At 42.9% G+C, this 15,407-nt stretch overlaps 3 protein-coding genes across 3 annotated transcripts; 1 reads left to right on the top strand and 2 right to left on the bottom strand.

Annotated features, from left to right (window-relative positions):
• Window positions 1–264: 264 nt before the first annotated feature.
• LOC136424283 (chymotrypsin B-like) lies at window positions 265–2,966 on the bottom strand. Its single transcript, XM_066412826.1, has 4 exons — window positions 2,860–2,966; window positions 1,764–1,917; window positions 915–1,048; window positions 265–593 (listed from the first exon to the last, which is right to left on the bottom strand). Exons 2-4 carry the CDS (start codon window positions 1,897–1,899, stop codon window positions 429–431), a joined length of 435 nt encoding a protein of 144 aa, XP_066268923.1. The 5' UTR covers window positions 1,900–1,917; window positions 2,860–2,966; the 3' UTR covers window positions 265–428.
• Window positions 2,967–3,190: 224 nt separating this feature from the next.
• On the bottom strand, window positions 3,191–4,589 carry LOC136424686 (chymotrypsinogen 2-like). Its single transcript, XM_066413311.1, has 3 exons — window positions 4,454–4,589; window positions 3,650–3,741; window positions 3,191–3,289 (listed from the first exon to the last, which is right to left on the bottom strand). Exons 1-3 carry the CDS (start codon window positions 4,497–4,499, stop codon window positions 3,191–3,193), a joined length of 237 nt encoding a protein of 78 aa, XP_066269408.1. The 5' UTR covers window positions 4,500–4,589.
• Window positions 4,590–7,512: 2,923 nt separating this feature from the next.
• On the top strand, window positions 7,513–13,177 carry LOC136424282 (sialin-like). The gene is made up of 12 exons (XM_066412825.1): window positions 7,513–7,624; window positions 8,554–8,738; window positions 9,190–9,289; window positions 9,579–9,712; window positions 9,931–10,018; window positions 10,218–10,304; window positions 10,749–10,882; window positions 11,124–11,273; window positions 11,628–11,760; window positions 12,150–12,300; window positions 12,618–12,711; window positions 12,892–13,177. Exons 1-12 carry the CDS (start codon window positions 7,558–7,560, stop codon window positions 13,132–13,134), a joined length of 1,566 nt encoding a protein of 521 aa, XP_066268922.1. The 5' UTR covers window positions 7,513–7,557; the 3' UTR covers window positions 13,135–13,177.
• The last annotated feature ends 2,230 nt before the right edge of the window (window positions 13,178–15,407 follow it).

The following is a 15,407-nucleotide window of genomic DNA, read 5'->3' on the forward strand; positions in this document are numbered from 1 at the left end:
GTACAAAGACAACTCTTAAACTCACAATCACACCCAGACAGGCAGACACACACACACGCACACACACAATGTTTCCCTCCGGCCCCTGTCCCTCTACCTCTCTCTAGCTCTATCCCTGGTAATAGATTGTGCTATGAGGACGAGTTTACACTAAACTATTTCTTATTTTGAAGCAGTATGTTTTGTTCACTTTTCTTGGGTATCACTGTTACAACTGTAAGACACGTACACGAGACAGATATATAGAAGCGTCAGACACTTTTTTGGATCATTCGCTTTATTGAGCGAAATGCAGACAGCGCCGTTTGAGATCTGGGTCTCTGTCAGGCAAAAATCTGACCAAATAAACCAGTGAGATGGCTGTGATTGGTCGATGCGGTTTTGGGATTCGACCAATGGAGACCCAGCAGACGGCTTCAGGTGACCAATCAGAAGGTCAGCCCGGTCTTCTGCTCGATCCAGCCTCTGTAGGCGGCGACACGCGCGAAGACTGTCGGGTAGGAGAGGCTGCAGGAGCTGGATCCCCAGGACACTAGCCCCACCACGTCATACGCACCGTTCCTCTCACAGACAAACGGACCGCCGGAGTCTCCCTGGTAGGTACGAAAAAAACAAATTAGTCTCCAAGCAGAGGTTCTATTTATGCTGCCCTCTCCCTTGCCCCTCCATGGCGACGCTTCAGGGGTGAGCCTAATGGTAAAGTATTGTGTGCAGTCGGGAAGAATTCTAGGATTTTTTCAGGAATGTATCCACAGGAATTTCTAGTCCATAGGAATGTCTGAAATGTTAGTCAGCAGCACTAAGGATAAAAATTGGGTCATGCATGCATGAACCATTTTAGACCTCGGATTTACAGTAATAGTGTTCTTTTCTAACACAGTGTTTGGCTGTTACAATGTTAAAAAAAGTCTTACCATGCATCCGCTAGAGCCATTGAGCCCCGCACAGAGCATGCTGGTGGAGTCGTAGTTCCTGCCCCAGGAGCTGCTGCACTGGCTGTCGGTCTTCAGAGGCAGGATGGCCTGCTGGAGGACGGGTGCGCCATCAGCTGGAGTGATGAGCCGGAGGTTATTTTGTTGATGACAGACATTTTCCTTGATCAAGCACGCCTTTTGAACTCAAAACTCAAATTTGTGGAAGGAAACTTGCTGCCCTATGTTCCACTAGGAACCATACCGACCATACCACGAGTAGAACTTTACACTTTTTTTCTGCCAGTACTGGCCTGTTCTTCCTACTTCCGTACATGACCCCGTGGCGCCCTGACAGACAGATGGCAGTGTTATAGTCATGATTTACGTTTCCCGTCACATGTCACAGCCTGGGAAATAAGTGTGCCACCAGGCACTACAATGGTCTGAACGAACCAGACCTAATCTCCAAGCAGATCCAACGGTTGCAAAGACCGTATCCAACTGGCAGAAGACATTTTTATTACGATAAAAATGTCTTCTGCCAGTTCACCCCGACCAATGGATCGCATTGAAATAGTTTCTACTACTTTTCTCTAAACGTTAAATCGCGGACGCATTCAATCACTTCCAAAGTGCCAAAATTGTCAATCTGAAAACATCTTTTGGAAGCTGACACCTTCCACCATCTCACTGGCGAGTTTGTTTTGTCAGATTTAGTCGTTAGCGCAACTTAAAAAACGATTTGTCGGGCCATGGCTGATGCGAATCTGAGTTTCAATGCAATACGGTTGGATACGGTCTTCGCACTGACCGTTGGATCTGCTGCGGTGGTGGCTAGTACGAACGTACCGGTTGAGCTGGTGCGGCCCCAGCCGGTGATCCAGCAGGTCCCGGCGACGTCGTGGTGAGTCTCGTCCTGGTCCGGCAGGCACGCCACACTGACGTGGTCTCCGAGGGTGGCGGGGGTGGCCAGCTTCAGCAGCATGATGTCATTCTCGATGGTCTGTTGATGGATCAAAGGCGAAGATATCCTGAGTGCCAGGCTTTTTAGCTTCCGTCCGCTACCCTAGCTCCGCTGCGCTACCCAAGCTCCGCTGCGAGGAGCGGAACTTGGGTAGCGTACGGAAGCTAAAAAGGCTGGCACTCAGGCTAAGACGAAGAATGACCATTAGAATGATTGAATGAATGATTTTTATTTCACAACAATTGCATCAGTAACAATGTATGGCAATGTACAGATAACATAGTTTACAATCTAGGTCTATTTTACCACAATTCTAATTACTACTTTATAATATCAAATAAGACCTACGATGCTAACTAAAAGGAATTATTCTAAATATCACATTGCATATTTCTAGGCTACTCTGTGACTTTACATTCGTCAAACCTTATTTAGGAATAGTACAGTTTCTTTTTTTGCATAGCGTTATGAATGTATTGGCCTATGTGAATAGATAAAAGTACATTGAAAGTATCGGTACTTGAGTATGGCAGGGTAATATTCGACTTACATGCAATTAATTGCATCAACTTTTGTCATTCATCATTATAGGTAGGGCATGTCATTATAAAGTGAAATTTGTCTGAACAAAGAAAGTCACCAGTGGGTGATGACGTAATTTCAGTGTCCAGTAAAGGATGACCCAAATCTACCCTGAGCTTTGTCTTTGTAAGACCTACCCATATACTAGATATCATCACAATCCATCCAAAAGTTCTCAAGTTATGCTGACCAAAAAGATGCGGAAACATAAACGTATCGATATACAAACACGCAGACACAAACAATACCTCAATTTTACGGAGGTAAATTGGACCAATTCGTCATGTTTCAGGTGATATTCATAAATTTTATGAAGCTGTATGAATGGGAATATGTTTCGTCGCGGCATATACATAGGCCTCAACACTTGGTCTATAAAAAAAGTCAAACTGTCCTTACCCTAGAGCTGTACCGCTCATGAACAATCGCCTGTTCGATGGGGATGATTTGGACGTCTTCACCGTTGCTGCTACGATCGTGCTCACCCAGGATAACCCTGTGTGTTGCGTAGCTGTCGGTTTAAAGTAGAGAGGTTTTCAGCAATCATCATCACAATCTTTCTTGGCAAATTATAGGCAACCAACGTAGAAAGCTTCTTTCATAAATCTACCTTTCACATATCCCCTTTGACAGTATTCCAAAAGACTTCACCAAATGAATCACCGAAGGCAAGATAGCGATTGTTTAAACTGAAAAAAAGATTGATGAATAGCCACAGGCTCGTAGAGACTCACTCGGATTGGTAGCAGTGAGCAGCCGACAGCACCCACTGGTCACTGATCAGGACTCCGCCGCAGTAGTGCCACGAGCTCGAGGTTTGCAGCGACGCCTGGTAACAGAATGACAACAGATGCGTCGATAAGGGTTAGACATCTAGGTCAGAAGATACACAACGCACAGGTTACTAAAGCAACTGGGTAGATGTTTTAAACATTAAGGCGTTTCAGATAGCATCCACAGTCACTAACGAAAGGTAGCGTGTGCTACATATGGCTATCCAGTTTCTTGAGTAACTTAGCTCCTATGATATCCCTTTCGTGCCTTTTAATTGCAATGACATTTTGGATATACATCATTGACTGTATTCAGGAAATACAGTAGACTGAATATACTAGGCGCGTCAGAATTTTTTGGCGCTGTTTTCTAATTGCTCACGTGTTCAACATGGTCCAGGAAGATAGTGCTTTACCTGCCATGGCCAGCTGTGTGCCAGTGCGTTCTCGCCGTTCACCACGCGGGTCATGCCCACCGTGCGGGGTTGGATAGCCTGGTTGCCGCATCCTGCAGCAAGGGATTGGTTATCATTGGTAACACTAGCCACTAGTGCAATAGCGTGCAAAACATACCATCAGGAGCTTCCCCGTATCTCAACCGTACTTGGAGTGTTGTTCGCCCAGGTCTATTAGCTCATGCCCGGGAATCTTACGGCGTTGGTTTTAATCGATTCGCTCAACGGGATGGCAGTACTGAACGGGCGACCGGAAAGATAGACTGCCCGAAAAAGGCAAATGCTTAGTAGATCCATTGGCAGTCCGGTAAAACAGCTTAACCAGCACGACCTTTTCTTTTTAACAACTTTTTCTGAAATAAACCGGGGACTTTGACGGCTAGACGAGATCCGATGCCGTCCATGCCTAACGGTAAGCCATCAATACCCCGTAACTATCAGAAAACTGCGCCCAGTTGTTGCAACGAAAATCACGACGGCGGTTACAACGGAAGCTATAGCAACACTGACTGATTCCTGAGTGTGTGCCTAAGTTTTGTAGATGATTCTTTTCTATCCCACCCAGTGCGCAACAGACAACAAAATGCAACAAAACCATTTTGAACTCCAAGTCTACCTTTACATCCTGCCAGTCTCCGGTTACACCATCTTCCCCCTCTCATCCCATCATCCTACTGTATTCAAGGGATTAAACAAAACATCCAGATACACCGAAAACAAAATCTCCTTACACGGAGGGAATAGTATGAGGATTGCATGACTCACCATTAGCCACTGCCAGCAATGCCGCGAGAGCCACGAAGATCTTCATGCTTGTCGTGTTCCAAAGACGTCTTCAACAATCGATGGAAGAAAGTGCCTCAGTCTCAAGCGAGTCGCGCTTATAAAGGATTTGTGAGCAATTTTTAAGTAACGGTTGCTACCACTGCTGTCATAAGAAATTTTGATGAATGACTTGAAGATTTTTACGACGTCCTGTTTCCAGTTCCTTCTCAAGGAGAGCCTCTTAAGTTGAAATGCCTGCAATCATAAAGATGTTTCCTTGAGATAATCTTGAGTGTTGACAATATCGATCGATCTCGTGTCATGTGTGGCGCAGTGCTTAGTGATGCTGTTTCTGGCCCAGAAGGTTGAAAGTTCTAAATCTATTTTAGATCTATTCCCGGTATACAGTTGTCATTCATCTGTCTTACATGCCACTCTGACGGGTTACAATTCTCAGAAGGGGACACAGTCGACGAGCTTCAGCCGTATCATACTTTTTGTTCCCGCAAACTGTGACCCTAGCACATTGCATACCACTTTGAATTGCATACACTTCTAAGGAAGGGACATTAAGCTGCGATTCGCTGTTCTTTGTTGTCTAAACGGCTGGCCAGAAAGCGTTACATTCGGTAAATTGTAATGCTCTCTGGCAACATAAACTTTCTTAGCTGCTTGGAGATTGGTTAAGCTGGCCTCTATCACTATAAGTATAAATGTATGAAGTCTTTGACATTGAAACTAAATTAAGAAACTAAATAGCAGCAAAAACTTAAGAATCACTTGGGTCGAACATCTGCTTGGAGATAACCTGTTACCCGCACAAGGCCGGGACCTTCACATTATAAGAATCTGTCCCCTACAGTGTAATTTCTTTATGACTTTATTACACGTTTGAGAACGTGAGCACATGTTGGTACTCCAGTACCGGCAGCAAGGAGTCCAAGGGCCTTTTGTGGACAAGTCCCTGCGTTACGGTTGCTACCAACTTTGTCGAGAAATGTTGATGAATTGCTTTAAGATTTTGTCCTCTATAGTATAGCTCTAATGACCCAATTACACGTTAGAAAACAGGAGCATACATGTATGTTAGCTATCCAGTACCGGCATCCGGCAGCAAGCTGACAGAGGACCTGGGGCAATCCGAACATAACGTTTGCTTCCATCGTTCAGAAATACTGATGAGTTCCTACAAGATTTCTTCCCCTACAGTAAAGTCTTAATGACTTTATTACACGTTAGAGAACAGAAGCACATGTTAGCACTCCAGTATCGGCAGCAAAGAGCCTGAGGACCTTACACGAGTCCCGCTTATTTTTTTATGATACTTCAGCGATGAGAGGTGTCCAATTTCCGGGCGAGAGGCTGATTGGAACAGTACAGGTGTCAGTCCTTGACTCGATTATGATTATGACGGCAGTTTGGAGAAAATTCATAATTCATCTCATATTTCAAACGTTCGATGAGCAAACACTTCACTTTTTAAGTATACGATAATTTCAAGTGCAATACATAATTAGAATGAATACGTCATAGTAAATATAAAGTTTATGTATGTTATTGAACATCATGCCAACCAAAGAAAGATGAACTTTTACTTTTCGTCCTTAGCGTTGAGATAACTGTTGTAAAGTAGTAGCATATATCCTATTGTTGCTTCAAAATCTTTTTAAGAAGTAACATAAGTAACAGAAGTAGTATAAGCCGGAACTTTTAAACTATTCGAATTACTCCTTCTAAGTTAGGTCTGTCGCCAGTTTATTATATATTCTAGTTAGTACCATTTTGTATACTAGGATTGAAGGATGAAAAGAAAAGAACTGAAAATTTAAGACTTATTCTTATTCTGACAACTGTTATATAACCAGTTTCGTCCTCAATCATAAAAGTCAAGCAGTTTCATGAGGAAATAACACCTATGTATGTTTCAAGTGCAATCAAGGTTCCACCCGGGATCCGGGAGAGTTAGTGCCGCTCTTGGACAGTTGACGACCGGAGTTACACGTCCTCAGCACACGCCAAGTTCTCAGCTGTAAAGACATCAATTTCAAAGTTTTATCCAGTTGCTTGAGTAACTATTTTGGGCGTATCTTATTACCTGGATGTCTAGCCTTCATCAACGACAACGCATCAATGTCTTATCGCTATACCTAGCTACAAACTCTCGTTCCTTTAAGATCAATCGCTTTGGGCTTTGGGTGTTGGCCTCAAGCGTCAAACTTCTGCACGTAAAAGAACCCAACACACTTATCCAGAAGAGTAGGGGTGACGCGGTGTGTTCTTAGCTCTAGAAAGCGAGTCGTAGCAAAGCCGCATTGCGTTATCAGCTACTAAAAAAGCATTGCCCCTTGTCCAAAGCCCACTTCGACGGAAGAAGAAGAAGATCTCAAATTTATGATTACGGGGAAATCCCATGCTGATGATGTACTGAATTTCTAGAAAATCTAGAGAAGACATAGGGAGGCTGTTTCTGTCCTTGTTCGTACGAAGCTTCATCTGTGACGGTGTATTAATAAAATACACGCTATTTCCATACACACAGTGAAGCGCGTACCAACAAGATTGCAATGTAGATTGCAACAATGTAAATGGCCTATTTCAAAATTCTGACTCTGTCCAAACTCACTGAATGTCCTGGGGACTCAGATGTGTACGTGCCGGGAGACTGAAACCTCTGCTTGGAGATTAGGGGATGAGCGCGGCCGGGTTAGTGCCGCTGTGAGGCTTACTAGATGTGTGATAATCCCATGCAGTAAAACGATTAACTCCTAATGATATTTGATGGTTCCCTGGGAGGAGCACTGACACCTTTTTTAATGGGATTAGTTAGGTTTGCCCCGCCCCGGGATAAGTGCCTAGCCTGCAGGTGTTTGGTTTCGCGACAAAAAGAAAATGGGACAAAATAGAATACTAGTAGCCTGGTCATGGAGTCCAGCCTTGTTAGCTTTGTGTTATGTTATGTTACTGAACTGTAGATTCCAGTTCGTTTCTGACGTACATTACAGGTGATTCCCGCCGCGGCGTCTGCTAGCCTGTGAAGTGCGCCACCTACCGACTCTTGTAAGAGACGCAGCCGCCACTTCAGGGGTCACAAGACCGAACGTCACATGAGACAAAAACAAATGGACGGAACAGGTTCGTCGGGTCACCCGTCTAAAAAGTTTGAAGAGAAAGGTAAGAACCATCTTTTCCGGTCTTGTATGTTAACTGAATACGTTTCAGACTACACCATGAGCATTTATTAGAAACTTGGCAAGTTGCGAGCGTTGTTTTGCAGCAGACGACAGAGGCCGGAAGTGATGTGGGGAGGGGGGCGTGCAACGTTGGACTGTGTCCAACAGTTTGCAGCCGGCGTTAGGAGCCTGAAGGTTTGGATAGACACAAGAAAAACAGAATAACTGATGTGTCTGATGTTAGAGCCTAGCTAGACATTAAACATGCATGATCATCAAAGCACCAGTATTAGTGACTGGTTCTGTTTCTGTGCCGTCACAGCATAACCGGTTTTTGCTTGACCCAGAAGCGGCGTTACACAAGTAACCAGTGTTAAAGTCTATTTGCACAGTAGATTACTAGTATGTACAATATACATGTGAAGGTCACCTTTGGTTCTCAGTACCTTGTCTTAACTTCATATTTTCAGGGATGGAAGGACAATATCTGAAGAATGGACATTGGTGTTCATTAGTGGTGTTCATTAATCACACAAACAATGAACAAGTGGAAATTTTCCTACAAAATTCTATATTGTTTGTGATTAACCCACGAAAAAGCCTCTAATCTTCTCAAACAATAGAGAATTAGCATTCCCCTTGGACTGCATAGCCAAACGGTGGCCAAACTCCCCTGACAAATTATTATATTCTCCCTATTTGACTATTAAACTTTAAAAAAATATTTAGTTACACCAAGCTGGCCTGAGTGTAGTTTGTCTGGTGGAGTCTCATACTTTGAGCTCTTTAAGTCTTGTTCCTTTTGTGGTGACCACAAAAGAACTGAGAGCTCAGTTTACCACTTGGCCCCTTTGGAAACAAACTTCAAGATGTTGAAGAGGCTACCCAGCTGTCTGAATATATGTAAGTACTGTTTACTTTTCCTTCCAGTTCCGGTATGGACCTCCGCACGATACCTCCTGGCCGTTCTCGGCTCGTTCGGCTTCTTCACCGCGTACGCCATGCGGGTCAACCTGAGTGTCGCCATGGTTGCCATGGTGAACCACACCCAGAAAGCGGCGCTGAACGGGTCTGAGGACTGCGTGCCGAACGTGAACACCACGGGACAAGATAAGGTACATTTGTTTATCGAGTAATACCTCATTTTGTAGAAGGATTGACATAATACTAGTAGGTCAGATTAACACCTTTACAAGATGTCAACCTGTAGGCCAGACTTATATTAAGGTCTGATCGATTACTCACACCAGAAAAGATACCTAGTGATAATCTATTCTATAAGTGTAGTGGATTCTTTGACATGGTGTGGCTCTCCTCAAATGCTCCGGACCTCCAGCTGAGAGGATGTCCCTTACTAAAGCTTAGTCTAAGTTTCTCATTTTCACAAGACTTGTCTGTGTGTATCTGTGTCTTTGTGTGTGTGTGTGTGTGTGTGTGTGTGTGTGTGTGTGTGTGTGTGTGTGTTTTGTCTGTGTGCAGCAGAGCAGTATGTTACTAGTAGGTAAGGGGGTGAAGTCTGCCATCTCTGATTACTTTAATGTTTCCATTGTGTGTCTCTATCCCCAGCCCGGAGAGTTTGGGTGGGATTCCGGTGAACAGAGTATCATCCTGGGGGCGTTCTTCTATGGCTACATCGTCACACAGATCCCAGGGGGCTGGCTCGCAGGTAGGTCAAAGGGCACAAACAAGAGGGTCAGCCTGTGGGTAGGTCAAAGGGCACAAACAATCAGGCTGGCTCACAGATAGGTCAAAGGTCACATTCAGAGAAAAGCTGCAAAGGACACAAATAATACTAATGTACTTCACATTTTCTTTAGACAGCAATTGTTATGTGACTGAACAAGTCAATATGCAGTTTAACTGTTCACAAGTATGTCACAAGCCTGATATCTTAACATCTACTTGGAGATTAATCTGTACGTAAGCTGATACGCAGCTGTAATTCTGTTCCACAGGTCGGTATGGAGGGAAGTTAGTGTATGGGCTGGGGATCCTGTGTACAGCCTTGTTCACCCTGGTCACACCGGTCGCAGCCAGGGCCGACAAGTATCTCTTCATCGCTGTACGAGTCGTACAGGGACTAGGGGAGGTGGGTTTGTCCGGTTCCTTATAGATAATCAACATAATATGAATTAGAAGTGGAACAGTTTTTTAATGGCTGATCGTGAAAAGCAACTTGTCATTGCTCATTGGATAACAAAGCTCTTTGTTCACAAGCAAAGAGTTAATGCCGTTTTTACAAAAAGTCTGTCAGACTACTGAGCTGTGGTATCATACTCTTTACTTTATGCCTCTCCCTCCACCTAGGGTGTGACGTTCCCTGCCATGCATGCCATGTGGAAGGGCTGGGCTCCTCCCATAGAGAGAAGTAAACTCATCACCATCACTTACTCAGGTGGGTAATTGCTAATTAGTTATGTCACTTCTGATGAGGGTCTGTGTGCTTTTTTCTGCGAAGTGTAGAGAGCAACTGTAAATGCTTTTAAGTTTGCTGAGATTAAGTTTTGTGGTAAGGAGAAAATGGAGTGTTGGCAACTTACTATCAAAGAAAAATGCACCTGTTCATCGTGCACCTGTTTCTTAAAATGTTCCAGGTGCCCACCTCGGCACAGTGTTCTCCCTGCCCATCTCAGGACTGCTGTGTGACCACTTTGGCTGGCCTTCTGTCTTCTACGCATTCGGTAAGACTTCATGTCTTTAAAAGCATAATTTTTTATGTAGAATAGTCCCTGTTATTGCAGTTATTTGCTCTTTGTGTATTTTGGTTTCAAAGGAATGTACAATTAAACCTGACTGGCTGTCACTTTCTTGGTGCTCAGGGACCACCAAAAAGTAGCCACAGTGGCCTAGCAATCCTTATGCAGAGGTACAGGTTTGACTGGATCTTAAATCCAAAGCAGGATTGATGTGTGCCATATTCATAAGTCATTATGTATTTCATATCATATCATCAAATAATGCTTAACAGCGTGAACGTTTTGCCTTCTCCCTTGTGGTCTTGGCTGTAAATGGTTTCATGTGGATCAAATTGCATGATCCAGAGGGTGTCAAGCCCCACTCGACACGACTAGTATGGTTTGCATGTACCTTACCTTTTACCTTGCCTCCCCTCCCCCTTCTCCCAGGTGCTCTCGGCTGTGTGTGGTTTGTTCTATGGATGCTGATGGTTCACAATACCCCCGAGGAACATCCACGGATTTCCTACGTCGAACGGGAATACATACAGGGGGAACTCAGGAGGGAGGGAACTACTGGGAAGGTTAGACTCTCAGCAATTGTTTAACATGTCATTGGATATGAATTCATTGACAGATGATCATAATACAGTATACAGCAATTTCGAATCATCATGAGAGCTCAACTTGTCACACATCTTCCATACCACTTTTCAAAATTGAGGGAATTCTTTCATGATCATTACTTTCCTGATATGACTGAATATTTTGATACGTGTATTTGACCTTCTTTGGGTCAATTGATCCCCTTTTTTTGTTTTCTAGAATTCATCTATACCGTGGTTGACCTTTGCGACCTCTGCGCCAGTCTGGGCGATCGTTCTGTCTCACTTCAGTAACAACTGGGGCTTCTATACTCTCCTCACGGACCTGCCTACGTACATGAAGGAGATTCTACTGTTTGATCTCACACAGGTGGGTCTATAAAGTATGGTTTCGTACGTGATGAGTGAGTGCATTCTCCTTACTGACCTACATACATGAATGAGATTCCACTGTTTGCACAAGTGGGTTAAAGTATGGTTTGGGACATGATCAGTAACTACCTTGATCCTAGGGTCAGCCCCAGCTCTAGCTGATATTTCATTCGTCATTTCGGATGTTGACTTAAAGCTGGCATCTCCGTGTATGAGGGAGCTTCAGGCGTAAGCCTTAAGCATCAAACCTCTGCACATAAAAGAACCGAACACACTAATCAAGAAGAGTAGGGATGACCCGGTATGCAAACCGTAGCAAAGTTGCATGGCACTATCTGTTCCCCCTCTCCAGGCAGGGTTCCTGTCAGCAGTGCCTTACCTGTGTATCTGGCTGGTCATCATATCTGGAGGTCAGCTGGCAGACTTCCTCAGGGAGAACAAATTTCTCAGCACCACAGCAGTCAGGAAAGTCTTCAACTGTTTCGGTAAGGACTCATTAAAGATTCAGTCACATCTTTAATTTGATTTGTTTTTTGTTTGATTGTTTCACATAACCGGTAACACACTTATTACAGTTTACGGACTGTTAAGGTTTGACCCACTCACACCGGGAAGGAGTTTTCGAGAAGTGTGTGAGGTTCTTTAACATGCTCATGTCCTTTAAGTTAATTGCTTTACGTCCCACCCAAAAAGACAACCCTAAACGAGTTGAGGTGTAAAGTGCCTTTCCCAATGGCACAAGATTGGGGCCTGCCGGGATAGGGTTTAAATACCCAAGACCTTTACATTCTCAACAAACCTAACCATAAAACCATCTTGCCTGACCTTACATGTACATTTTGTATTTTATCAGATACTATATGTCTCCCTCCAGGTTTGGTGTTGCCCGGAGTTTTCATGGTTGCCACGGGATACGTGGACTGCAGTCAACAAGTCCTGGCCATCGTGTTCCTGACGTTGTCGGTGGCGATGGGGGGTCTGTGCATGTCTGGTTTTAATGTCAATCATCTGGATATTGCACCAAGGTAGGGGAGCCTTGCAGGTTGCATTACTACACACGTTTGGTTTACATACCTGGCTGTAAGATTTGATACACTCACACCAGGATGGAACCCTACTCTTATCAATAAGTGCAGAGGGAACTTTTACATACTTGAGGTGTGGCTCTCCTCAAACCCGGGACCTCCATTTAACGTCCTATCCGAGGGATGACCCTAACCGAAGCTCATATTCACTTTCACCTGAGTTGAGTGGGCCATCAAAAAATTAATGAAAACTTTTTACAGTGACAAGTTAGCGGAAAATACAGCAGATCAAGTAACATTTGAACATCCCCCTGCAGATATGCAGGCGTACTGATGGGAATATCTAACTGTGCGGCCACCATTCCTGGCTTTGCTGGTCCTGCCGTGGTCGGAATACTCACAAAACATGCGGTAAGGACCATTATGAACTGACACTGACACTGACACATGTACAGGGTTGTAAAGTTTTAAAAATGGTGGATGGATGGATGGATTGTCCAGAACATTCAAATGTAAGCTTCACAGTTATCCAGTTGTAACATTTTATTTGTCCGTAAACCTACAACTTACTGACTAGAATTTTTTCTCCAGAATACCTGGATAACTCGCAAGCATCAGTGGCAGATAGTGTTCTACATAACAGCAGGAATCAACGCTTTCGGCACCATAACCTACCTCCTGATGGGAGATGGTACAGTCCAACCCTGGGCTAAGAACCAAACAGAAGAGAAGAGGACCGTACCAACGGATGAAGAAAGGGAGAAACTGGTTGTAAACGAGGAGGATACAGACCCAAGGACTTATGGCTTTGTAGCACATGATCATAATGCTTAATTCATTTCAATTTTTACTACCAACAGATTATCAAGAGTTTGTGTTTTTGAAAAATATTTCAATTGCTCAAATTGTTCTTGCCATTTGTTGCTACCAAGAAGGTTATAGGGTTGCTACCTCCTCAACTTTATTTGTATGAGGATTATTTCACTGTGAAAAATGCAAATATCAAATACTGGTTTATCTAGAAAGTCTTCTCACCAAGAAACTTTTATAGTCATGCATGTCAGTCTTAATTCTCTATGCTTAATATTGGTTTGTTATAATTAAAACAAAACATGTCAAGTAGACAGGATCAGGTACAGGTTCAGGTCCGGACCTCAACCTAAATCTATGGACCCGAACCTGGACTTGGACCTTATTAAGTCGAACTGGTATCCTAATGCATAAATTTGTTCAAGAATTATCCCACTGTGAAAAAAGGAATTTTAAAGTGTATGATGTTTTACTGCTGTTGTTCAGTAAAACATGATAGTAAATATATATATATATATAATATGCATTTTTTGTATATGACATTTTTAATGTACAGGAGAAATTAAGAAATATATGTGATTTTTAAAGTATAGATGGTGCTGACACTAAACTCTTCTAAAGTTGGCATCTTGTACATGTGTAGTGACTTATGGTTGTTTCTTCATTCAAGACATGTTTTGTTGTTTCTTCATTCATAGACATTCAAAAGTGTAATTGTTAAACTTAGATGAAGCTGCAATTTAGCAAGGAACTGGGAAATGGAGTTAGAATTCTAGGAAATGGAGCCAGAATTTTTTTTATATGCAGGATGATGATGTGAAGAAAGAAAACACCAAGCTGAAGTAAGAAAACACCAAGTTAGAAGGTATTAGTACTGTAATGTAAGATTCTTCAGATTTCTGGCTCCAGTTCGAATTCCCAGAATTCTGACTCCATTTCCCAGAGTTCTGCAGAACTGGGCTAATCCCCAGGGAGTTATCAACGGCTGCTACATATTTTCAACTTCATCTTTACCTTAGTACCAGATGTGATATTACGCCATTTGGATTTAAGATTGCTAAAATGTGGGAGGTAGTCCTAGATTAAACGGAAATTCCCAAAATCAAGCTGGAGGATGTTGTGACCATATCCTAATTATGCAAATCAGTAGCTAATTTGTATAATCAATGAGGAAAATTTATAAATCCACTGCATCCCATTATAAGACTCTCAAACACAATTTGACATGTCACTGAGAAAGACAGGAATATCAAATGAATATACTAGTATATCACTGATGCAAATGACTTTACAATTTGCATATTTTATGACAATGCTATTATATCATAGTGGTAAATGATGGAGATTTCATTCTTGCAGGATTTGAGAATCAAGTAAATGTGGCCATCACTAAACATAAATCATGCAAATGAGGGTCTCATTTATGTAATCTATGAGGAAATCCTGCAATAGCCTTCTTTGCTAAGAGAAGAGTCATCAGAATACTCATACTTTGAACAACTTCTGTTTGGGAGAGAAGATGATCAACTAATATAATTTATGCAAATGAGGTCCTTATGTGCATAACAAATGAGAAACATTTATAATATGTCACTCAAAAGGTTAACACCAGTTGGCAAAGGTATTATAATGAGGTCGTTACACCTCAGCTCTTCACATTTAATTAACTAACTTGCCATTGACAACAACTAACTTGACAAGAAAGAGACAGAGACAATACAATATGATGGTTTGAACCTTTAAGAATAACACTGTTTACAACCCTATTCATTTCCCTACGTTTATTTCTGTTCGAAGTTGAAGAATCCCAGTTATTAATATTCAACTGTATGGAAACAAACTATAACGTTATATGCATAAATACTGCAGTAGTGCTCCCTTCAATTGAAGCGCCATATTCTCTTCTAGTGGCCAAAGCAACTACTACTGTGACAGTATTTGTGCGCAAGATGTCGTGAGCCATCATTTCTTCTAGCGGTTCAAAATATTACTGCAGTTGCAAGTCCACTCAAATCACAGGAAGCGCCATAATATCTCCTAGCTAGTCTCCAACCAGACCCAATGGATTGCAAAGACCGTATCCAACTGGAAGAAGGAGCTCGTAATGCAAACGTACTTCCTCTGCCAGTTTGATACGGTCTTTATGCAACCTATAGATCTGCTTGGAGATTATCGCCCGCCCGACGGCCGTTGGAAGGCCGACCAGAGTCGCCGTGGCCAGAGAAAAGATGGACAGGATTTAGAATTGGGAACACAAAGTGGACATGGTGAGTTATCGGGTAAACGCTAGGAGTGTC

This window comes from Branchiostoma lanceolatum, chromosome 18 (assembly GCF_035083965.1).
Source record: "Branchiostoma lanceolatum isolate klBraLanc5 chromosome 18, klBraLanc5.hap2, whole genome shotgun sequence".
NCBI classification, from domain to species: Eukaryota; Metazoa; Chordata; class Leptocardii; order Amphioxiformes; family Branchiostomatidae; genus Branchiostoma; species Branchiostoma lanceolatum.

Excerpts from the sequence above, each read along its gene's own strand:
- LOC136424283 (XM_066412826.1), bottom strand. The coding sequence starts at position 1,899 with ATGCTGCTGAAGCTGGCCACCCCCGCCACCCTCGGAGACCACGTCAGT. Across the intron at positions 1,049-1,763 it reads GGGCCGCACCAGCTCAACCG|CTGATGGCGCACCCGTCCTC; the intron begins GTACGTTCGTAC and ends TCATCACTCCAG. Across the intron at positions 594-914 it reads ATGGCTCTAGCGGATGCATG|GGAGACTCCGGCGGTCCGTT; the intron begins GTAAGACTTTTT and ends CGTACCTACCAG.
- LOC136424686 (XM_066413311.1), bottom strand. The coding sequence starts at position 4,499 with ATGAAGATCTTCGTGGCTCTCGCGGCATTGCTGGCAGTGGCTAATG. Across the intron at positions 3,742-4,453 it reads ATTGCTGGCAGTGGCTAATG|GATGCGGCAACCAGGCTATC; the intron begins GTGAGTCATGCA and ends CCCTTGCTGCAG. Across the intron at positions 3,290-3,649 it reads CACACAGCTGGCCATGGCAG|GCGTCGCTGCAAACCTCGAG; the intron begins GTAAAGCACTAT and ends TTCTGTTACCAG.
- LOC136424282 (XM_066412825.1), top strand. The coding sequence starts at position 7,558 with ATGAGACAAAAACAAATGGACGGAACAGGTTCGTCGGGTCACCCGTCT. Across the intron at positions 9,290-9,578 it reads CCCAGGGGGCTGGCTCGCAG|GTCGGTATGGAGGGAAGTTA; the intron begins GTAGGTCAAAGG and ends TCTGTTCCACAG. Across the intron at positions 11,761-12,149 it reads GAAAGTCTTCAACTGTTTCG|GTTTGGTGTTGCCCGGAGTT; the intron begins GTAAGGACTCAT and ends GTCTCCCTCCAG.